This window comes from Oncorhynchus masou, chromosome 13 (assembly GCF_036934945.1).
Source record: "Oncorhynchus masou masou isolate Uvic2021 chromosome 13, UVic_Omas_1.1, whole genome shotgun sequence".
Lineage (NCBI taxonomy): Eukaryota > Metazoa > Chordata > Actinopteri > Salmoniformes > Salmonidae > Oncorhynchus > Oncorhynchus masou.
Window position 1 is genome coordinate 89693654 of NC_088224.1, and position 25502 is coordinate 89719155.

At 41.1% G+C, this 25502-nt stretch overlaps 1 protein-coding gene across 1 annotated transcript in view; it reads right to left on the reverse strand.

The window, feature by feature from the left end:
* Positions 1–1237: 1237 nt before the first annotated feature.
* Positions 1238–25502, reverse strand: part of LOC135553195 (muscleblind-like protein 1) — a 115568-nt gene continuing 91303 nt past the window's right edge. Inside the window, exons 6-10 of the mRNA XM_064985364.1 lie at positions 25206–25259; positions 11591–11738; positions 3302–3393; positions 2803–2876; positions 1238–2457 (exon numbers count right to left, since the gene is read on the reverse strand). Coding sequence (XP_064841436.1) covers positions 2820–2876; positions 3302–3393; positions 11591–11738; positions 25206–25259 — 351 coding nt within the window. The 3' untranslated portion in view covers positions 1238–2457; positions 2803–2819. The remainder of the gene's footprint in view (positions 2458–2802; positions 2877–3301; positions 3394–11590; positions 11739–25205; positions 25260–25502) is intronic.

Consider the following 25502-nt stretch of genomic DNA (forward strand, 5'->3'; position numbering starts at 1 on the left):
CTATAGACTTTATACCCAGAGACAGAGAGGACCTGGTCCTAACAGAACAAACTAGTGTCTATAGACTTTATACCCAGAGACAGAGAGGACCAGGTCCTAACAGAACAAACTAGTGTCTATAGACTTTATACTCAGAGACAAAGAGGACCTGGTCCTAACAGAACCAACTAGAGTCTATAGCCTTTATACCCAGAGACAGAGAGGACTGGGTCCTAACAGAACCAACTAGAGTCTATAGACTTTATACCCAGAGACAGAGAGGACCTGGTCCTAACAGAACCAACTAGGGTCTATAGACTTTATACCCAGAGACAGAGAGGACCTGGTCCAAACAGAACCAACTAGAGTCTATAGCCTTTATACCCAGAGACAGAGAGGACCAGGTCCTAACAGAACCAACTAGAGTCTATAGACTTTATACCCAGAGACAGAGAGGACAGGGTCCTAACAGAACCAACTAGAGTCTATATACTTTATACCCAGAGACAGAGAGGACCAGCTCCTAACAGAACCAACTAGAGTCTATATACTTTATACCCAGAGACAGAGAGGACCTGGTCTTAACAGAACCAACTAGAGTCTATAGCCTTTATACCCAGAGACAGAGAGGACCTGGTCCTAACAGAACCAACTAGAGTCTATATACTTTAGACCCAGAGACAGAGAGGACCAGCTCCTAACAGAACCAACTAGAGTCTATAGACTTTATACCCAGGGACAGAGAGGACTGGGTCCTAACAGAACCAACTAGAGTCTATATACATTATACCCAGAGACAGAGAGGACCAGGTCCTAACAGAACCAACTAGAGTCTATAGACTTTATACCCAGAGACAGAGAGGACCTGGTCCAAACAGAACCAACTAGAGTCTATAGACTTCATACCCAGAGACAGAGAGGACCAGGTCCAAACAGAACCAACTAGAGTCTATAGACTTTATACCCAGAGAGAGAGGACAGGGTCCTAACAGGACCAACTAGAGTCTATATACTTTATACCCAGAGACAGAGAGGACCAGGTCCTAACAGGACCAACTAGAGTCTATAGACTTTATACTCAGAGAGTACTGGGTCCTTACAGAACCAACTAGAGTCTATAGACTTTATACCCAGAGAAGACTGGGTCCTAACAGAATCAACTAGACTCTATAGACTTCATACCCAGAGAGGACCAGGTCCTAACAGAACCAACTAGAGTCTATAGACTTTATACCCATAGACAGAGAGGTCCAGGTCCTAACAGAACCAACTAGAGTCTATAGACTTTATACCCATAGACAGAGAGGTCCAGGTCCTAACAGAACCAACTAGTCATTATACTTTATACCCATAGACAGAGAGGACCAGGTCCTAACAGAACCAACTAGTCATCATACTTTATACTCAGAGAGGACTGGGTCCTAACAGAACCAACACCCCTTTTCTGTCTGACTCACACCGTGGAATCTAAGGTCAAGGCAAATGAATAGAAAACCAACAGAAGACCAGAGTTAACCCAAACAACCTAAGGTGGGTAACTGCGTACCCAAGAGGCAAAGACCATGAATGGTTAATCTGTTAATGACGTCAAACTGTAGACAAACATTCACGGAACAAGGACACTAGAGACATTAGAGACTTTGAAGGCATTCCCCAGGTTAACACTGTAACATGTCTATAATGACCGATGTTTATATGTACATAGTCTATGGTACTTCAAGTGGAGCTTGCAACATATCTAGTAAAGCTGGGATGGGGTTTTAAAACACAAAGGTGTACTAAACCCACAACATTCAGCTGTCCTTATGGCATCAAGCCCACTAACCCATTTCAACCAAGTTGGTCTTGTAAAGAACCAAATCATCTACAAACAAGCCATGCACAATTCTTTCAGTCTAATATGGCAATTAGTTACTATTCCTCGTCATTTCCCCTTCTTGTTTAAAATACAAAGGTGCAACTTTGTTTTGTGTAAACCATGAAAAAAATAATATAAATGAAAGAAAACCAAACTGAAAAGAACATAAAAGAGAGTCTTGGTCTGCTGACATACCAAACTAGTGGGCGTGACTATCTCCTCATGTTGACATTCAAAGTGTGTCCGGTGTTTTAATGGATGACGCCTCCACAGATGTAAAGGCGGGCTGTAATGTTCTGTAGATGACATAGTTCCTCTCTGTGTAGGAGGTGCTGTTGTCCGTATGGTGTGTGTAGAATACACATGTTCACCACCTTATGACAAACTAGATCTCTTTGAGTAGCATGCATGTCAGAACCACTACAGTTTACAGGTGGTTGGAGTCTCCTGGTGTTCTGGATGTTACAGGCATAGAAATATAATATATTATAAAGATTATATTTCTATGCTTACAGGCTTAGAAATAGAATCTATTCTAAATATTCTATTTCTGTGGTTACAGGCATGAAGGGTGAACTGTTGTCTGGGACGGATGGAACACCAACACACTCCAGTTTCATCTGCAGGAGAAAACAATAGAACAGAATAGAAAATAAAATAACCAGTTAGAGAAGAATAGAAGAACAAATCAAAAGAGATTGCATAGACATAATGACATACAGATGTAGGATCTAAATGTGATCACCCGCACAGCAGAAAATGCAAACGTGTAGTATGTTCAAGGTTTTAAAAAAGGCTTCTAAAATGTGCAATTTCAAAAATAATTATCAACCCCCTTACAAAAAAATGTCATTAATTATAATACACACAATAACAAAAATGTTCTGTGGCTGCGAGGAAAAAATGTTCTGCCGTGAGAAAGTGGTCAAGTTAAGAACCTACATTGGTATGAAAATGAGTCTTACTGTTCAGGTAGAGACTTCTACATCTGAGTTACATACTTGTGACTCGTAAGATGATCTGTAGATATTATTGGAATCTGGGGAAGAACACGAGAGAAGACAGAAAACAACCCTAACTGTAAATGTCGCTTTTACAACACAACTCTCAATGGGCTATTTTCATTTTTCGTGCATCACTTACAGACGGTGCCAAATTCACTATCAATCATATTTTAAACGAACGCAAAACAACATGCGTTACAAATGAAACAACACTGAGGCGGAAAAGACGCCGTCGTTTTCCTGAATGTTCTAAGTGTGTTTAAAAGTTAGTAATCAGTTACCATGGCATCCATCCTCCTCTTCTGATGACCATTCATTGCAATTCAATAGATTGGTCATAAGTACAAACAAGATGGAGGATACAGCCTATTGCACAGTACTCTCAAAACATCCCCCGGGGAGTGACGTACTTCCATCACAACAAGTGGACAGAGAGAGAGGAAGCGGAAGAGGGGCAAACCTGATTGGCTGTTGCGGTTGCAAAGGGCACACTTGTGGCAGAGGAGTTGGCTGCAGACACAGTGGCGGGCGTAGCACCGTGCATCATGGGTACTTTAGGGAGAGAAAGATCACACAGACAAATGAACTGGAGCAGGCCCGAGGTGTCGTTCTATTATAAAGGTTACTGGGTAAGTATTTATTTACAGCTCTTCCTCTAACCACTTATAAACCTATCATGTTGATGTTGTCCATTAGAAAATCATTTGTTTGTGTATTTCTTATGATCTATAAATAGGATCTAGTGCCATTGATACAATACTCTAAGCTGACCTTTAGATACGGTGTTAGCTGACAGGGTAACAGGTTTGGGATGAGGGTCAGGAAAATGAGTAGATCAGAGTGGGTTATTACAGCCACAAGCTACAGGGCCTTCAGAAAGTATTCATACCCCTTCACTTGTTTTGTTGTGTTACAGCCTGAATTTAAAATGAATTCAATTGAAAATGGGTGTCACTGATCTACACACCCTATACCCTATAATGTAAAAGTGGAATTTTGCCTGTAGTTATTTTTAGAAATTAATAAAAAAATTCAACGCTCAAATGTCTTGAGTCAATAAGTATTCAACCCCTTTGCTATGGCAAGCCTAAATATATTCAGGAATTAAAATGTGCTTAACAAATACATTTTTAATTTGAATTTAACCTCTATTTATCTAGGCAAGTCAGTTCTGATTTACAATGATGGCCTACTCCGGCCAAACCCCAACGATGCTGGGCTAATTGTGCGCTGCCCATGGGACTCCCAATCACAGCCGGATGTGATACAGCCTGGATTGAAATCAAGTACTATAGTGACGCCTCTTGCACTGAGATGCAGTGCCTTGGACTGCTGCACCACTGGGGAGTATAATAAGTTGCATGGATTCCTTCCGTGTTCAATAATAGTGGTTATAATAATAATCACTTTTTAATAGCTACTCCGTCTCTGTACCCCACACACACAATTATCTGTAAGGTCCCTCAGTTGAGCACTGAACTTCATGTACAGATTCAACCACAATGACCAAGGAGGTTTTTCAATTCCTCGCAAAGTAGCGCACCGATTGGTTGATGTATACAATTATAAAAAGCAGATGCAGAATATCGCTTTGAGAATGGTTAAGTTATTAGTTAAACTTTGGTGTCCTTCCTAACTCAGTTGCCGGAGAGGAAGGAAATTGCTCAGAGATTTCACCATGAGACCAATGGTGACTTTAAAACAGTTACGGAGTTTAATGATTGTGATAAGAGGAAACTCAGGATGGATCAACAGCATTGTAGTTACTCCACAATACCAACCTAAATGACAGAGTGAACAGAAGGAATCCTGTACAGAATAAGACTATTCCAAAACTTGCATCCCGTTTGCAACAAGGCACTTAAATACTGCAACAAATGTGGCTAGGAAAATAACTTTTTCTCCTGAATACAAAGCGTTATGTTTGGGGGAAATCCAACACAACATGGGGTATGAATACATTCTGAAGGCACTGTATGTGGCACATCATATGACAGACAAACATCAGCAACGTGACATCATGCATAGCGAGAGCGGCGACATTCAATAGGGGTGACACACAGGGAAACAGGTGAAACAACGGTAACACTTTACTTGACACTCACATTGTCATAACCATGTCATAATATGTCATAACAGCTGACATAACATGACATAACCTGTCATAATAGGGTCATAACACCGTCATGACCCATATATTTATACCTGTTGTGACATATATTGAATTATTTTATGGTTGGTTATGACAGAGACATAAGAGCCATTTATTCAAATTATTATTTTCCCTGCCAAAAAGTTTCCTTTCCTTTGAAAGTTTGTTTCATTAAATCCTTTGTTGTTGTTGTAATGAATTCTGTACAGTTATTTTTTTTAAATGCGATAATATGTAGAAAATACACTTTGACACTGTCATGAAGCATTATGACCATCCTGTGTCAGTTTACTTGTTACTAAGAAAATACAAAATACACTTTATGAAGCATTATGACCATCCTGTGTCACTTTACTTGGACTAAGAAAATACTATAACAGGTTATGACCATACTATAACAGGTTATGACCATTCTATAACAGGTTATGACCATACTATAACAGGTTATGACCATACTATAACAGGTTATGACCATACTATAACAGGTTATGACCATACTATAGCAGGTTATGACCATACTATAACAGGTTATGACCATACTATAACAGGTTATGACCATACTATAACAGGTTATGACCATACTATAACAGGTTATGAAAAGTTATGTCAGCTGTTATGCCATATTAGGACATGGTTATGACCGTGTCACGTGTCATGATGCTGGGGGTCAAGTAAACTGTTACTGTAACAACTAGCCTACAGTAAAAAAGCAACATGTACTTCAAAATGTTTCATACTTAATTCATATTTCGATAACAATTACACATCTTATAACTGAACCACCAGCACCACCATCATCACCAATAATATAATAATACTACAACTAACCCTGTCTGCAACCCACAGTCTGTCCCAATCCAGTCCAGTCCCACTCTGTCAGGGTATGAAATACAAAATTAAATGCTCTGTATTTTTTCTCTCCAAGCTGTGAATCTAAATGCTAATTAGATGTAATTATATTACAAATGATTTCCTGGTTAAAAATTCCTTTGAATTAACATTTTTAAACACAAATAATGCAACAAAATACAGTTTCTAACTATGTAAATGTTTTTCTCCCTGACAGACAAGGATTGTCTCGACAGTCAAGAATCCCTGCTGTATATTTTTTGAGAGCAGTTGAAAGAGTGCTTCTTGACTTTGTGCCACATCTCACCAAAACAACGTCCCTGTCTCTTTTCCGTCATCAGGCAACACCAAGTGACAACTAAATCCTTCATACTGTATTGCTTCCTTCGTACCGTATTGCTACCTTCGTACCGTATTGCTTCCTTCGTACCGTATTGCTTCCTTCGTACCGTATTGCTTCCTTCGTACTGTATTGCTTCCTTCGTACTGTATTGCTTCCTTCGTACCGTATTGCTTCCTTCGTACAGTATTGCTTCCTCCGTACTGTATTGCTTCCTTCGTACCGTATTGCTTCCTTCGTACTGTATTGCTTCCTTCGTACTGTATTGCTTCCTTCGTACCGTATTGCTTCCTTCGTACTGTATTGCTTCCTCCGTACTGTATTGCTTCCTTCGTAACATATTGCTTCCTTCGTACTGTATTGCTTCCTTCGTACTGTATTGCTTCCTTCGTACTGTATTGCTTCCTTCGTACCGTATTGCTTCCTTCGTACTGTATTTCTTCCTCCGTACTGTATTGCTTCCTTCATACCGTATTGCTTCCTTCGTACTGTATTGCTTCCTTCATACTGTATTGCTTCCTTCGTACCGTATTGCTTCCTTCGTACCGTATTGTTTCCATCACCAACAAACTATCATGGTCTACAGAGGGTAATGAATAGGGCCCAGCTTCCTGCAATCCTGGACCAATATACTAGGCGATGTCAGAGGAAGGCCCCAAATATTGTCGAAGTCTCCAGTCACGCTAGTCTATTCCCCCCCATTTGATTTTACACTGATGCTAATTGCTGTTTATTATCTATGCATAGTCACTTTACTCCTACCTACATGTAAAAAATTAACTCGACTAACCTGTACACCCACATATTGACTCAGTACTGGTACACCCTGTATATAGCCTCCACATTGACTCAGTACTGGTACAAATTAACTCGACTAACCTGTACCCCCACACATTGACTCAGTAGTACCCCCTGTATATAGCCTCCCAGTACTGGTACCCCCTGTATATAGCCTCCACATTGACTCAGTACTGGTACCCCCTGTATATAGCCTCCACATTGACTCAGTACCGGTACCCCCTGTATATAGCCTCCACATTGACTCAGTACTGGTACCCCCTGTATATAGCCTCCACATTGACTCAGTACCGTAACACCCTGTATATAGCCTCCACATTGACTCAGTACTGGTACCCCCTGTATATAGCCTCCACATTGACTCAGTACTGGTACCCCCTGTATATAGCCTCCACATTGACTCAGTACCGTAACACCCTGTATATAGCCTCCACATTGACTCAGTACTGGTACCCCCTGTATATAGCCTCCACATTGACTCAGTACTGGTACCCCCTGTATATAGCCTCCACATTGACTCACTACTGGTACCCCCTGTATATAGTCTCCACATTGACTCACTACTGGTACCCCCTGTATATAGCCTCCACATTGACTCAGTACTGGTACCCCCTGTATATAGCCTCCACATTGACTCAGTACCGTAACACCCTGTATATAGCCTCCACATTGACTCAGTACTGGTACCCCCTGTATATAGCCTCCACATTGACTCAGTACTGGTACCCCCTGTATATAGCCTCCACATTGACTCACTACTGGTACCCCCTGTATATAGTCTCCACATTGACTCAGTACTGGTACCCCCTGTATATAGCCTCCACATTGACTCAGTACCGTAACACCCTGTATATAGCCTCCACATTGACTCAGTACTGGTACCCCCTGTATATAGCCTCCACATTGACTCAGTACTGGTACCCCCTGTATGTAGCCTCCACATTGACTCAGTACCGTAACACCCTGTATATAGCCTCCACATTGACTCAGTACTGGTACCCCCTGTATATAGCCTCCACATTGACTCAGTACTGGTACCTCCTGTATATAGTCTCCACATTGACTCAGTACTGGTACCCCCTGTATATAGCCTCCACATTGACTCAGTACTGGTACCCCCTGTATATAGCCTCACATTGACTCAGTACTGGTACCCCCTGTATATAGCCTCCACATTGACTCAGTACTGGTACCCCTTGTATATAGCCTCTACATTGACTCAGTACTGGTACCCCCTGTATATAGCCTCCACATTGACTCAGTACTGGTACCCACTGTATATAGCCTCCACATTGACTCAGTACTGGTACCCCTGTGTATAGCCTCCACATTGACTCAGTACCGTAACACCCTGTATATTGCCTCCACATTGACTCAGTACTGGTACCCCCTGTATATAGCCTCCACATTGACTCAGTACTGGTACCCCCTGTATATAGCCTCCATATTGACTCAGTACTGGTACCCCCTGTATATAGCCTCCACATTGACTCAGTACTGGTACCCCCTGTATATAGCCTCTACATTGACTCAGTACTGGTACCCCCTGTATATAGCCTCCACATTGACTCAGTACTGGTACCCCCTGTATATAGCCTCCACATTGACTCAGTACTGGTACCTCCTGTATATAGTCTCACATTGACTCAGTACTGGTACCCCCTGTATGAAGCCTCCACATTGACTCAGTACTTGTACCCATAGTATATAGCCTCACATTGACTCAGTACTGGTACCCCCTGTATATAGCCTCCACATTGACTCAGTACCGTAACACCCTGTATATAGCCTCCAAATTGACTCAGTACTGGTACCCCCTGTATATAGCCTCCACATTGACTCAGTACTGGTACCCCCTGTGTATAGCCTCCACATTGACTCAGTACCGTAACACCCTGTATATAGCCTCCACATTGACTCAGTACTGGTACCCCCTGTATATAGCCTCCACATTGACTCAGTACTGGTACCCCCTGTATATAGCCTCCACATTGACTCAGTACTGGTACCCCCTGTATATAGCCTTCACATTAACTCAGTACTAGTACCCCATGTATATAGCCTCACATTGACTCAGTACTGGTACCCCCTGTATATAGCCTCCACAATGACTCAGTACTGGTACCCCTGTATATAGTCTCTACATTGACTCAGTACTGGTACCCCCTGTATATAGCCTCCACATTGACTCAGTACCGGTACCCCCTGTATATAGCCTCCACATTGACTCAGTTCTGGGCCCCCCTGTATATAGCCTCCACATTGACTCAGTACTGGTACACCCTGTATATAGCCTCCACATTGACTCAGTACTGGTACCCCCTGTATATAGCCTCCACGTTGACTCAGTACTGGTACCCCCTGTATATAGCCTCCACATTGACTCAGTACTGGTACCCCCTGTATATAGCCTCAAAATGGTTATTTTATTGTTTTACTTCTGATTGATTTTTATTAATTGCTTAAGTTTATTTAGTAAATATTTTCTTATCTCTATTTTCTTAAAACCGCATTGTTTGTTAATAAGGGCTTGTAAGTAAATATTTGTATGTGTAAATAAAATCTATCTATCTATCTATCTATCTATCTATCTATCTATCTATCTATCTATCTATCTATCTATCTATCTATCTATCTATCTATCTATCTATCTATCTATCTATCTATCTATCTATCTCTTTATGAAGGGAAGGAGACAAGGATATGAAGCTACTTTGGACTTCTGAGAGGCCCCCTTGGTCTCAGAGTGGAAAATGGCCGCCCTGATGCCATGAGATGGAATGTGAGGGACTGAAAAGGATGAAAGGTAATCAGGAAGGAAAGCTGGCACCTACCAACACTTGTTGCAGGTGTCATGCACAATATCGAGCCTGCCCATCATGCATTGCAACAGGAAGTGGATTGGAGAAGGAGATGGAGAGAAGAAATCAACACAACCCATTACAAGACAGTGTCCACAGAGGTAGTGAGTGTTGTTATGGTTACAGAGTATACATTACATTAAAACGCATTACACAGGTGACACATCAACTACCATACAGTGAATAAAGACATTTAACTTGCATCTTTAAAAATATATATATATTTAACCTTTATTTAACTAGTCAAGCCAGTTAAGAACAAATTCTTATTTACAATGATGGCCCTACCCCGCCAAACCCGGACGACGCTGGACCAATTGTGCGCCGCACTACGGGCGGAGTGACACATCTTGCACTGAGATACAGTGTCTTAGACCTGCTGCACCACTCTGGAGCCCCTCTACTGGCATTAATCATTCATTAATGATAATCATTACTGTTAACAATGGTCACTCTTTACAGGTAGAATCATGGTCGGTACTAAATGCACACAAACACACAGAGAGCTAGACCGTAAAGCACACAGACAGAAGTTGTGTGTTTGATGTGTGTTTCAGTAGCTGTGATAATGTTGCTTATAAACACTATTGACCTACGTTTTAGCACCAGGCATCCAGGGGAAAAGTGAGTCTTAAAAAGGGAAAAAGGTGAATGACTCGTCACATCAGCCAATAACTTTCTCCAAGATCAATTACATGCCTGGAAACTGTCTCTCTTGTAATACTCCTCCTATGTAAAGGATGGCCCAGAGGGGTTATGTGCGAGCTTCATCCATTTCTCTCAGTGTGGACTTGGACCACTGTGGCTTGACAGCAGGGATGGACTGAGAACAGAAATCGGCCTGGTTATTTCTAAAACACTGGGCCATGTTTTTACAAGGCCCCTACACCATCCCACTTTTAACCAGCTGTAACACTCACTGGACCCAATCCATGCCGGCTATTTTTACATACCAGGACTGTGAGACAGAGTTTAAGATGACTTTGCTGTCATCTTAGGGTGGTGCCAGTGTTGTCAGACAGGTGTAAGTGGGTCGGACCAGGGTGGTGCCAGTGTTCTGGTGTATGTGGGTCGGACCAGGGTGGTGTCAGTGTTCTGGTGTATGTGGGTCGGACCAGGGTGGTGTCAGTGTTCTGGTGTATGTGGGTCGGACCAGGGTGGTGCCAGTGTTCTGGTGTATGTGGGTCGGACCAGGGTGGTGCCAGTGTTCTGGTTTATATGGGTCGGACCAGGGTGGTGTCAGTGTTCTGGTGTATGTGGGTCGGACCAGGGTAGTGTCAGTGTTCTGGTGTATACAGGTGTTTGTTTGTGTTAGTGTTTCACCAGGGATACTGCAACATGAAAGTCCAATCAGAACCAGTTAAAAGTTTGGACACACCTACTATTGTACTATTTTAACATTGTAGAATAATAGTAAAAACATCACAGCTATGAAAAAAAAAACAAATATGGAAACATGTAGAAACCAAAAAAGTGCTAAACAAATCAAAATATATTTTAGATTTTAGATTCTTCAAAGTAGCCACCCTTTGTCTTGATGACACACTCTTGGCATTTATGGGTAAGGAGCCTGAAACCAAAGCTTTTATGGGTAAGGAGCCTGAAACCAAAGCTTTTATGGGTAAGGAGCCTGAAACCAAAGCTTTTATGGGTAAGGATTTGGGTTTGTGAATGGAGGTCAGTCGTATCAGACTTGGCTTCAGGGGTGGAGGCGAGATGAGAGGTGAAAGGTGAGAAGTCAAGTCCTACCTGATGGGAGAAACTGCTGCTGAAACTGCATGTTGGCCAAGGCCTGTTGGTACTGGAACATGTTGGCGGCGTTGAACATGGCAGTGGCACCGTTGGCTTTTTCAAGTGTGGGTCTCTTTGGTAATGGAGGTAAAACAGGGGAGAGCCCCTGATAGAGGGACCCGATGGAGGGGAAGACACAAAACAAAAGGATAGCAGGAGGAGGGGGTGGGGGTGGGGGGGGGAGAAAAATGGTGGTAGTGGAATTAAAGACAGGGAGAATACATCATTTCATTAGAATAGAAAGGCATCTCCGTGAAGCAATCATTTTGAACCAAAAATCAGCAAGTCATTCTAAAGCAAGCAGTGTGCTATGGAACACTAGTCCTTCTAAAACAAACAGTGTTCTATGTAACACTAGTCCTAAATCAAACAGTGTTCTATGTAACACAAATCCTAAAACAAGCAGTGTTCTATGTAACACTAGTCCTTCTAAAACAAACAGTGTTCTATGTAACACTAGTCCTAAAACAAGCAGTGTTCTATGTAACACAAATCCTAAAAGAAGCAGTGTTCTATGTAACACTAGTCCTAAAACAAGCAGTGTTCTATGTAACACTAGTCCTAAAACAAGCAGTGTTCTATGTAACACTAGTCCCTCTAAAGCAAGCAGTGTTCTATGTAACACTTGTCCTTCTAAAACAAACAGTGTTCTATGTACTATGTAACACTAGTCCTAAAACAAGCAGTGTTCTATGTAACACAAGTCCTAAAACAAGCAGTGTTCTATGTAACACTAGTCCTAAAACAAGCAGTGTTCTATGTAACACAAATCCTAAAAGAAGCAGTGTTCTATGTAACACTAGTCCTAAAACAAGCAGTGTTCTATGTAACACTAGTCCTAAAACAAGCAGTGTTCTATGTAACACTAGTCCCTCTAAAGCAAGCAGTGTTCTATGTAACACTTGTCCTTCTAAAACAAACAGTGTTCTATGTACTATGTAACACTAGTCCTAAAACAAGCAGTGTTCTATGTAACACAAGTCCTAAAACAAGCAGTGTTCTATGTAACACTAGTCCTTCTAAAACAAGCAGTGTTCTATGTAATACTAGTCCTAAAACAAGCAGTGTTCTATGTAACACTAGTCCTTCTAAAGCAAGCAGTGTTCTATGGAACACTAGTACTAAAACAAACAGTGTTCTATGTAACATTAGTCCTTTTAAAACAAGCAGTGTTCTATGTAACACTAGTCCTTCTAAAGCAAGCAGTGTTCTATGTAACACTAGTCCTTCTAAAGCAAGCAGTGTTCTACGTATCACTAGTCCTAAAACAAACAGGGTTCTATGTAACACTAGTCCTAAAACAAGCAGTGTTCTATTTAACTCTAGTCCTTCTAAGACAAGCAGTGTTCTATGTAACACTAGTCCTTCTAAAACAAACAGTGTTATATGGAACACTAGTCCTTCTAAAACAAACAGTGTTATATGGAACACTAGTCCTTCTAAAACAAGCAGTGTTATATGTAACATTAGTTCTCTATCAAGACAGTGGTCTGTTCCTCTACTACTACTAAAACAAGACAGTGGTCTGTTCCTCTACTCCTAAAGCAAGACAGTGGTCTGTTCCTCTACTACTAAAACAAGACAGTGGTCTGTTCCTCTACTACTAAAGCAAGACAGTGGTCTGTTCCTCTACTACTAAAACAAGACAGTGGTCTGTTCCTCTACTACTAAAACAAGACAGTGGTCTGTTCCTCTACTACTAAAACAAGACAGTGGTCTGTTCCTCTACTCCTACTAAAACAAGACAGTGGTCTGTTCCTCTACTCCTACTAAAACAAGACAGTGGTCTGTTCCTCTACTACTAAAACAAGACAGTGGTCTGTTCCTCTACTCCTACTAAAACAAGACAGTGGTCTGTTCCACTACTCCTACTAAAACAAGACAGTGGTATGTTCCTCTACTACTAAAGCAAGACAGTGGTCTGTTCCTCTACTACTAAAGCAAGACAGTGGTCTGTTCCTCTACTACTAAAACAAGACAGTGGTCTGTTCCTCTACTCCTACTAAAACAAGACAGTGGTCTGTTCCTCTACTACTAAAACAAGACAGTGGTCTGTTCCTCTACTACTAAAGCAAGACAGTGGTCTGTTCCTCTACTACTAAAACAAGACAGTGGTCTGTTCCTCTACTCCTACTAAAGCAAGACAGTGGTCTGTTCCTCTACTACTAAAACAAGACAGTGGTCTGTTCCTCTACTACTAAAACAAGACAGTGGTCTGTTCCTCTACTACTAAAACAAGACAGTGGTCTGTTCCTCTACTACTAAAACAAGACAGTGGTCTGTTCCTCTACTCCTACTAAAACAAGACAGTGGTCTGTTCCTCTACTACTAAAACAAGACAGTGGTCTGTTCCTCTACTCCTACTAAAACAAGACAGTGGTCTGTTCCTCTACTACTAAAACAAGACAGTGGTCTGTTCCTCTACTACTAAAACAAGACAGTGGTCTGTTCCTCTACTCCTACTAAAACAAGACAGTGGTCTGTTCCTCTACTCCTACTAAAACAAGACAGTGGTCTGTTCCTCTACTACTAAAGCAAGACAGTGGTCTGTTCCTCTACTACTAAAACAAGACAGTGGTCTGTTCCTCTACTACTAAAACAAGACAGTGGTCTGTTCCTCTACTCCTACTAAAACAAGACAGTGGTCTGTTCCTCTACTACTAAAACAAGACAGTGGTCTGTTTCTACTACTAAAACAAGACAGTGGTCTGTTCAGTGGTCTGTTCTACTACTACTAAAACAAGACAGTGGTCTGTTCCTCTACTCCTACTAAAACAAGACAGTGGTCTGTTCCTCTACTACTAAAGCAAGACAGTGGTCTGTTCCTCTACTCCTACTAAAACAAGACAGTGGTCTGTTTCCTACTAAAGCAAGACAGTGGTCTGTTCCTCTACTACTAAAACAAGACAGTGGTCTGTTCCTCTACTACTAAAACAAGACAGTGGTCTGTTCCTCTACTACTACTAAAACAAGACAGTGGTCTTTTCCTCTAATACTAAAGCAAGACAGTGGTCTGTTCCTCTACTCCTACTAAAACAAGACAGTGGTCTGTTCCTCTAATACTAAAACAAGACAGTGGTCTGTTCCTCTACTACTAAAACAAGACAGTGGTCTGTTCCTCTACTACTAAAGCAAGACAGTGGTCTGTTTCTACTACTAAAACAAGACAGTGGTCTGTTCCTCTACTAAAACAAGACAGTGGTCTGTTCCTCTACTCCTACTAAAACAAGACAGTGGTCTGTTCCTCTACTACTAAAACAAGACAGTGGTCTGTTCCTCTACTCCTAGTGGTCTGTTCCTCTACTAAAACAAGACAGTGGTCTGTTCCTCTACTCCTACTAAAACAAGACAGTGGTCTGTTCCTCTACTACTAAAACAAGACAGTGGTCTGTTCCTCTACTACTAAAACAAGACAGTGGTCTGTTCCTCTACTAAAGCAAGACAGTGGTCTGTTCCTCTACTACTAAAACAAGACAGTGGTCTGTTCCTCTACTACTACTAAAACAAGACAGTGGTCTGTTCCTCTACTCTACTACTAAAACAAGACAGTGGTCTGTTCCTCTACTCCTACTAAAGCAAGACAGTGGTCTGTTCCTCTAAAACAACTACTAAAACAAGACAGTGGTCTGTTCCTCTACTACTAAAGCAAGACAGTGGTCTGTTCCTCTACTACTAAAACAAGACAGTGGTCTGTTCCTCTACTACTAAAGCAAGACAGTGGTCTGTTCCTCTACTACTAAAGCAAGACAGTGGTCTGTTCCTAAAACAAGACACTCCTCTAAAGCAAGACAGTGGTCTGTTCCTCTACTACTAAAGCAAGACAGTGGTCTGTTCCTCTACTACTAAAGCAAGACACTACTCCTACTAAAGCAAGACAGTGGTCTGTTCCTCTACTACTAAAACAAGACAGTGGTCTGTTCCTCTACTACTAAAACAAGACAGTGGTCTGTTCCTCTACTACTAAAACAAGACAGTGGTCTGTTCCTCTACTCCTACTAAAACAAGACAGTGGTCTGTTCCTCTACTCCTACTAAAACAAGACAGTGGTCTGTTCCTCTACTCCTACTAAAACAAGACAGTGGTCTGTTCCTCTACTCCTACTAAAACAAGACAGTGGTCTGTTCCTCTACTACTAAAACAAGACAGTGGTCTGTTCCTCTACTACTAAAACAAGACAGTGGTCTGTTCCTCTACTACTAAAACAAGACAGTGGTCTGTTCCTCTACTCCTACTAAAACAAGACAGTGGTCTGTTCCTCTACTACTAAATCAAGACAGTGGTCTGTTCCTCTACTACTAAAACAAGACAGTGGTCTGTTCCTCTACTACTAAAACAAGACAGTGGTCTGTTCCTCTACTCCTACTAAAACAAGACAGTGGTCTGTTCCTCTACTACTAAAACAAGACAGTGGTCTGTTCCTCTACTACTAAAACAAGACAGTGGTCTGTTCCTCTACTCCTACTAAAACAAGACAGTGGTCTGTTCCTCTACTCCTACTAAAACAAGACAGTGGTCTGTTCCTCTACTCCTACTAAAACAAGACAGTGGTCTGTTCCTCTACTCCTACTAAAACAAGACAGTGGTCTGTCCTCCTCTAAAACAAGACAGTGGTCTGTTCCTCTACTACTAAAACAAGACAGTGGTCTGTTCCTCTACTCCTACTAAAACAAGACAGTGGTCTGTTCCTCTACTACTAAAACAAGACAGTGGTCTGTTCTCTCTACTACTAAAACAAGACAGTGGTCTGTTCCTCTACTACTAAAACAAGACAGTGGTCTGTTCCTCTACTCCTACTAAAACAAGACAGTGGTCTGTTCCTCTACTACTACTAAAAAAGACAAGACAGTGGTCTGTTCCTCTACTCCTACTAAAACAAGACAGTGGTCTGTTCCTCTACTCCTACTAAAGCAAGACAGTGGTCTGTTCCTCTACTCCTACTAAAACAAGACAGTGGTCTGTTCCTCTACTCCTACTAAAACAAGACAGTGGTCTGTTCCTCTACTCCTACTAAAACAAGACAGTGGTCTGTTCCTCTAGACAGTGGTCTGTTCCTCTACTAAAACAAGACAGTGGTCTGTTCCTCTACTACTAAAACAAGACAGTGGTCTGTTCCTCTACTACTAAAACAAGACAGTGGTCTGTTCCTCTACTACTAAAACAAGACAGTGGTCTGTTCCTCTACTCCTACTAAAACAAGACAGTGGTCTGTTCCTCTACTACTAAAACAAGACAGTGGTCTGTTCCTCTACTACTAAAACAAGACAGTGGTCTGTTCCTCTACTCCTACTAAAGCAAGACAGTGGTCTGTTAAAACAAGACAGTGGTCTGTTCCTCTACTACTAAAACAAGACAGTGGTCTGTTCCTCTACTCCTACTAAAGCAAGACAGTGGTCTGTTCCTCTACTACTAAAACAAGACAGTGGTCTGTTCCTCTACTACTAAAGCAAGACAGTGGTCTGTTCCTCTACTACTAAAACAAGACAGTGTCTGTCTGTTCCTCTACTCCTACTAAAACAAGACAGTGGTCTGTTCCTCTACTCCTACTAAAACAAGACAGTGGTCTGTTCCTCTACTCCTACTAAAACAAGACAGTGGTCTGTTCTCTACTACTACTAAAGCAAGACAGTGGTCTGTTCCTCTACTACTAAAACAAGACAGTGGTCTGTTCCTCTACTACTAAAACAAGACAGTGGTCTGTTCCTCTACTACTAAAACAAGACAGTGGTCTGTTCCTCTACTCCTACTAAAACAAGACAGTGGTCTGTTCCTCTACTCCTACTACTAAAACAAGACAGTGGTCTGTTCCTACTAAAACAAGACAGTGGTCTGTTCCTCTACTCCTACTAAAACAAGACAGTGGTCTGTTCCACTACTCCTACTAAAACAAGACAGTGGTCTGTTCTCTCTACTAAAACAAGACAGTGGTCCTACTAAAGCAAGACAGTGGTCTGTTCCTCTACTACTACTAAAGCAAGACAGTGGTCTGTTCCTCTACTCCTACTAAAACAAGACAGTGGTCTGTTCCTCTACTCCTACTAAAACAAGACAGTGGTCTGTTCCTCTACTCCTACTAAAACAAGACAGTGGTCTGTTCCTCTACTACTACTAAAACAAGACAGTGGTCTGTTCCTCTACTACTAAAGCAAGACAGTGGTCTGTTCCTCTACTACTAAAACAAGACAGTGGTCTGTTCCTCTACTACTAAAACAAGACAGTGGTCTGTTCCTCTACTACTAAAACAAGACAGTGGTCTGTTCCTCTACTACTACTAAAACAAGACAGTGGTCTGTTCCTCTCTAAAACAAGACAGTGGTCTGTTCCTCTACTACTAAAACAAGACAGTGGTCTGTTCCTCTACTACTAAAACAAGACAGTGGTCTGTTCCTCTACTACTAAAACAAGACAGTGGTCTGTTCCTCTACTACTAAAGCAAGACAGTGGTCTGTTCCTCTACTACTAAAACAAGACAGTGGTCTGTTCCTCTACTACTAAACAAGACAGTGGTCTGTTTCCTCTACTACTAAAACAAGACAGTGGTCTGTTCCTCTACTCCTACTAAAGCAAGACAGTGGTCTGTTCCTCTACTACTAAAACAAGACAGTGGTCTGTTCCTCTACTACTAAAACAAGACAGTGGTCTGTTCCTCTACTCCTACTAAAACAAGACAGTGGTCTGTTCCTCTACTACTAAAACAAGACAGTGGTCTGTTCCTCTACTACTAAAACAAGACAGTGGTCTGTTCCTCTACTACTAAAACAAGACAGTGGTCTGTTCCTCTACTCCTACTAAAACAAGACAGTGGTCTGTTCCTCTACTCCTACTAAAGCAAGACAGTGGTCTGTTCCTCTACTCCTACTAAAACAAGACAGTGGTCTGTTCCTCTACTCCTACTAAAACAAGACAGTGGTCTGTTCCTCTACTACTAAAACAAGACAGTGGTCTGTTCCTCTACTACTAGTGGTCTGTTCCTCTACTACTAAAACAAGACAGTGGTCTGTTCCTCTACTCCTACTAAAACAAGACAGTGGTCTGTTTCCTACTAAAACAAGACAGTGGTCTGTTCCTCTACTACTAAAACAAGACAGTGGTCTGTTCCTCTACTACTAAAACAAGACAGTGGTCTGTTCCTCTACTCCTACTAAAACAAGACAGTGGTCTGTTCCTCTACTACTAAAACAAGACAGTGGTCTGTTCCTCTACTACTAAAACAAGACAGTGGTCTGTTCCTCTACTACTAAAACAAGACAGTCTACTCCTCTACTACTAAAACAAGACAGTGGTCTGTTCCTCTACTCCTACTAAAACAAGACAGTGGTCTGTTCCTCTACTACTACTAAAACAAGACAGTGGTCTGTTTCCTACTACTCCCTACTAAAACAAGACAGTGGTCTGTTCCTCTACTCCTACTAAAACAAGACAGTGGTCTGTTCCTCTACTACTAAAACAAGACAGTGGTCTGTTCCTCTACTCCTACTAAAACAAGACAGTGGTCTGTTCCTCTACTAAAACAAGACAGTGGTCTGTTCTCTCTACTACTAAAACAAGACAGTGGTCTGTTCCTCTACTACTAAAACAAGACAGTGGTCTGTTCCTCTACTACTAAAACAAGACAGTGGTCTGTTCCTCTACTCCTACTAAAACAAGACAGTGGTCTGTTCCTCTACTCCTACTAAAACAAGTTCCTCTACTCCTACTAAAGCAAGACAGTGGTCTGTTCCTCTACTACTAAAACAAGACAGTGGTCTGTTCCTCTACTACTACTAAAACAAGACAGTGGTCTGTTCCTCTAGTGGTCTGTTCCTCTACTACTAAAACAAGACAGTGGTCTGTTCCTCTACTCCTACTAAAACAAGACAGTGGTCTGTTCCTCTACTACTAAAACAAGACAGTGGTCTGTTCCTCTACTACTAAAAAAACAAGACAGTGGTCTGTTCCTCTACTCCTACTAAAACAAGACAGTGGTCTGTTCCTCTACTACTAAAACAAGACAGTGGTCTGTTCCTCTACTACTAAAACAAGACAGTGGTCTGTTCCTCTACTACTAACAGTGGTCTGTTCCTCACTACTAAAACAAGACAGTGGTCTGTTCCTCTACTACTACAAGACAACTACTAAACAAGACAGTGGTCTGTTCCTCTACTCTCTACTAAAACAAGACAGTGGTCTGTTTCCTACTAAAACAAGACACTCCTACTAAAACAAGACAGTGGTCTGTTCCTCTACTCCTACTAAAACAAGACAGTGGTCTGTTCCTCTACTACTAAAACAAGACAGTGGTCTGTTCCTCTAAAGCAAGACAGTGGTCTGTTCCTCTACTACTAAAACAAGACAGTGGTCTGTTCCTCTACTACTACTAAAACAAGACAGTGGTCTGTTCCTCTCTACTACTCCTACTAAAACAAGACAGTGGTCTGTTCCTCTACTCCTACTAAAACAAGACAGTGGTCTGTTCCTCTACTAAAACAAGACAGTGGTCTGTTCCTCCTACTAAAACAAGACAGTGGTCTGTTCCTCTACTACTAAAACAAGACAGTGGTCTGTTCCTCTACTCCTACTAAAACAAGACAGTGGTCTGTTCCTCTACTCCTACTAAAACAAGACAGTGGTCTGTTCCTCTACTCCTACTAAAACAAGACAGTGGTCTGTTCCTCTACTCCTACTAAAACAAGACAGTGGTCTGTTCCTCTACTCCTACTAAAAAAGACAGTGGTCTGACTAAAAGTGGTCTGTTCCTCTACTACTAAAACAAGACAGTGGTCTGTTCCTCTACTACTAAAACAAGACAGTGGTCTGTTCCTCTACTAAAACAAGACAGTGGTCTGTTCCTCTACTCCTACTAAAACAAGACAGTGGTCTGTTCCTCTACTACTAAAACAAGACAGTGGTCTGTTCTCTCTACTAAAACAAGACAGTGGTCTGTTCCTCTACTACTAAAACAAGACAGTGGTCTGTTCCTCTACTACTAAAACAAGACAGTGGTCTGTTCCTCTACTCCTACTAAAACAAGACAGTGGTCTGTTACTAAAACAAGACAGTGGTCTGTTCTACTACTACTAAAACAAGACAGTGGTCTGTTCCTTCCTCAGTGGTCTGTTCCTACTAAAACAAGACAGTGGTCTGTTCCTCTACTCCTACTAAAACAAGACAGTGGTCTGTTCCTCTACTCCTACTAAAACAAGACAGTGGTCTGTTCCTCTACTACTACTAAAACAAGACAGTGGTCTGTTCCTCTACTCCTACTAAAACAAGACAGTGGTCTGTTCCTCTACTACTAAAACAAGACAGTGGTCTGTTCTCTACTACTAAAACAAGACAGTGGTCTGTTCCTCTACTACTAAACAAGACAGTGGTCTGTTCCTACTAAAACAAGACAGTGGTCTGTTCCTCTACTAAAACAAGACAGTGGTCTGTTCCTCTACTCCTACTAAAACAAGACAGTGGTCTGTCTCCTACTAAAACAAGACAGTGGTCTGTTCCTCTACTCCTACTAAAGCAAGACAGTGGTCTGTTCCTCTACTCCTACTAAAACAAGACAGTGGTCTGTTCCTCTACTCCTACTAAAACAAGACAGTGGTCTGTTCCTCTACTCCTACTAAAACAAGACAGTGGTCTGTTCCTCTACTACTAAAACAAGACAGTGGTCTGTTTCCTCTACTAAAACAAGACAGTGGTCTGTTCCTCTACTACTAAAACAAGACAGTGGTCTGTTCCTCTACTCCTACTAAAACAAGACAGTGGTCTGTTCCTCTACTACTAAAACAAGACAGTGGTCTGTTCCTCTCTACTACTAAAACAAGACAGTGGTCTGTTCCTCTACTCCTACTAAAACAAGACAGTGGTCTGTTCCTCTAAAACAAGACACTACTACTAAAGCAAGACAGTGGTCTGTTCCTCTACTCCTACTAAAACAAGACAGTGGTCTGTTCCTCTACTACTAAAACAAGACAGTGGTCTGTTCCTCTACTCCTACTAAAACAAGACAGTGGTCTGTTCCTCTACTACTAAAACAAGACAGTGGTCTGTTCCTCTACTACTAAAACAAGACAGTGGTCTGTTCCTCTACTCCTACTAAAGCAAGACAGTGGTCTGTTCCTCTACTACTAAAACAAGACAGTGGTCTGTTCCTCTTCCTACTAAAACAAGACAGTGGTCTGTTCCTCTACTACTAAAACAAGACAGTGGTCTGTTCCTCTACTACTACTAAAACAAGACAGTGGTCTGTTCCTCTACTACTAAAACAAGACAGTGGTCTGTTCCTCTACTAAAACAAGACAGTGGTCTGTTCCTCTACTAAAACAAGACTACTAAAACAAGACAGTGGTCTGTTCCTCTACTACTAAAACAAGACAGTGGTCTGTTCCTCTAGTGGTCTGTTCCCTACTAAAACAAGACAGTGGTCTGTTCCTCTACTCCTACTAAAACAAGACAGTGGTCTGTTCCTCTACTACTAAAACAAGACAGTGGTCTGTTCCTCTACTACTAAAACAAGACAGTGGTCTGTTCCTCTACTACTAAAGCAAGACAGTGGTCTGTTCCTCTACTCCTACTAAAACAAGACAGTGGTCTGTTCCTCTACTCCTACTAAAACAAGACAGTGGTCTGTTCCTCTACTCCTACTAAAACAAGACAGTGGTCTGTTCCTCTACTACTAAAACAAGACAGTGGTCTGTTCCTCTACTCCTACTAAAACAAGACAGTGGTCTGTTTCCTACTAAAGCAAGACAGTGGTCTGTTCCTCTACTACTAAAAAAACAAGACAGTGGTCTGTTCCTCTACTACTAAACAAGACAGTGGTCTGTTCCTCTACTACTAAAACAAGACAGTGGTCTGTTCCTCTACTACTAAAACAAGACAGTGGTCTGTTCCTCTACTACTACTAAAACAAGACAGTGGTCTGTTCCTTCTACTAAAACAAGACAGTGGTACTACTAAAACAAGACAGTGGTCTGTTTCTACTACTAAAACAAGACAGTGGTCTGTTCTCTACTACTACTAAAGCAAGACAGTGGTCTGTTCCTCTACTCCTACTAAAACAAGACAGTGGTCTGTTCCTCTACTCCTACTAAAACAAGACAGTGGTCTGTTCCTCTACTCCTACTAAAGCAAGACAGTGGTCTGTTCCTCTACTCCTACTAAAACAAGACAGTGGTCTGTTCCTCTACTACTAAAGCAAGACAGTGGTCTGTTCCTCTACTACTAAAACAAGACAGTGGTCTGTTCCTCTACTACTAAAACAAGACAGTGGTCTGTTCCTCTACTACTAAAACAAGACAGTGGTCTGTTCCTCTACTACTAAAACAAGACAGTGGTCTGTTCCTCTACTACTACTAAAACAAGACAGTGGTCTGTTCCTCTACTACTAAAACAAGACAGTGGTCTGTTCCTCTACTACTAAAACAAGACAGTGGTCTGTTCCTCTACTACTACTAAAGCAAGACAGTGGTCTGTTCCTCTACTCCTACTAAAGCAAGACAGTGGTCTGTTCCTCTACTCCTACTAAAACAAGACAGTGGTCTGTTCCTCTACTCCTACTAAAACAAGACAGTGGTCTGTTCCTCTACTCCTACTAAAACAAGACAGTGGTCTGTTCCTCTACTACTAAAACAAGACAGTGGTGCTCGTCTAGGAATTGTGATAACAATACAAGTATTTACCAACATACAAACAATTTACACAGAAATAATGTGTGCTTAATGCAAAAATACACAGTGGTGTAAAGTACTGAAGTAAAAATACTTTAAAGTACTACTTAAGTAGTTTTTTTGAGGTTTCCGTACTTTGCTATTTATATTTTTGACAACTTTTACTCCACTACAATCCCGACGAAATAACCTACTTTTTAATCCTGTGATTTTTCCCTGACATCCAAAAGTTAAATTTTAAAAGGAAAACGGTACAATTCACCCACTTACTAAGAGAATATTCCTGGACATCCCTACTCCCTCTGATCTGGTGGACTCACTAAACACAAAAGCTTCATTTGTAAATGATGTCTGAGTGTTGGATTGTGGTCCTGGCTATCCGTCAATACAAAAAGAAGATCATTTGTGCCGTCTGGTTTGCTTAATGTAAGGAATTTAAAATTATTTACACTTTTACCTTTACTGTTGATACGTATATTTAAAACAAAATACTTTTAGACTTTTCCTCAAGTAGTATTTTACTGGGTGACTTTCACTTTTACTTGAGTCATTTTCTATTAAGGTATCTTTACTTTTACTCAAGTATGACAATTGGGTACTTTAACCACCACTGAAAATAAACTAGCAATTATAACACATAATTGCTAACATATTAGGAGCTCTACAAAACAATTATAGTAATTATTGTACTTGTGATCATGGGTGACAACAGAAATGATGTTAATAACAGAGAAAAGCTTCCCTTTTAGCAGTAGAAGCCTTGTTCATTCTGAGGTCCCTCTAGAAGCCCACCCATCCACCATAATTACACATGCAAAACTGGCAATAATTAGAAAATATATCATAAAAATGACCAAATATTTACATTTCAATACTACCGAATAGACAATAATCATGCTTTTAACTACTGCATTCACTAAATTAACTCCAGATAGACGTTCAAGTCGTGTTATGGATGAATAGACTATCAGGGATGAACTGACTGTCGACAGTATTCTAATATGAAAACTAAGGCCCTGTGCAGGTTTTGCAATTTCCACCTCTTTCCCTTGTTGACGTAGAGATGGAATGGAACGGGATACTGAGGTGAATTAACTGGGTACCATTTTATCCTGAATCAATTCATCACCCCGTCAATGAAATGGTTAGTTAACAGTATTGCCACAATCAATTCATCACCCCGTCAATGAAATGGTTAGTTAACAGTATTGCCACAATCAATTCATCACCCCGTCAATGAAATGGTTAGTTAACAGTATTGCCACAATCAATTCATCACCCCATCAATGAAATGGTTAGTTAACAGTATTGCCACAATCAATTCATCACCCCATCAATGAAATGGTTAGTTAACAGTATTGCCACAATCAATTCATCACCCCATCAATGAAATGGTTAGTTAACAGTATTGCCACAATCAATTCATCACCCCATCAATGAAATGGTTAGTTAACAGAATTGCCACAATCAATTCATCACCCCTTCAATGAAATGGTTAGTTAACAGTATTGCCACAATCAATTCATCACCCCATCAATGAAATGGTTAGTTAACAGTATTGCCACAATCAATTCATCACCCCATCAATGAAATGGTTAGTTAACAGTATTGCCACAATCAATTCATCACCCCATCAATGAAATGGTTAGTTAACAGAATTGCCACAATCAATTCATCACCCCTTCAATGAAATGGTTAGTTAACAGTATTGCCACAATCAATTCATCACCCCATCAATGAAATGGTTAGTTAACAGTATTGCCACAATCAATTCATCACCCCATCAATGAAATGGTTAGTTAACAGTATTGCCACAATCAATTCATCACCCCTTCAGTGAAACGTTTAGTAAACAGTAACTGAGATGTATTTAGTTTGAATCTAGCATAACAGAGCTGCATGCCAAGCTAAAAGGTGGAAGGTCATAGTACCAGGTCAAAGGTTGCGTCGAGGGGTCGCTTCAGTGATTTGACAGCCGTCTGAGTCTTAATTAGCAGGCAGCGAGCACGTGATGGCAACGGGCCAATGGGATTCAAGCGCATTAACATAAACCAGCAAGCAGAGGAGCATCATGGGGGCAGCAGTGTAGTTTGGGTTGGTGAGAAAGAAAAAGAACAACAAAACAAAAAAACAAACAAAAAACAAATCATTGGAGTGCAATATACAACAAACAACAGGTGGCCTTGACATCATTAATGGCTGTAGGGTTGTTGCTGTAAACACTATGG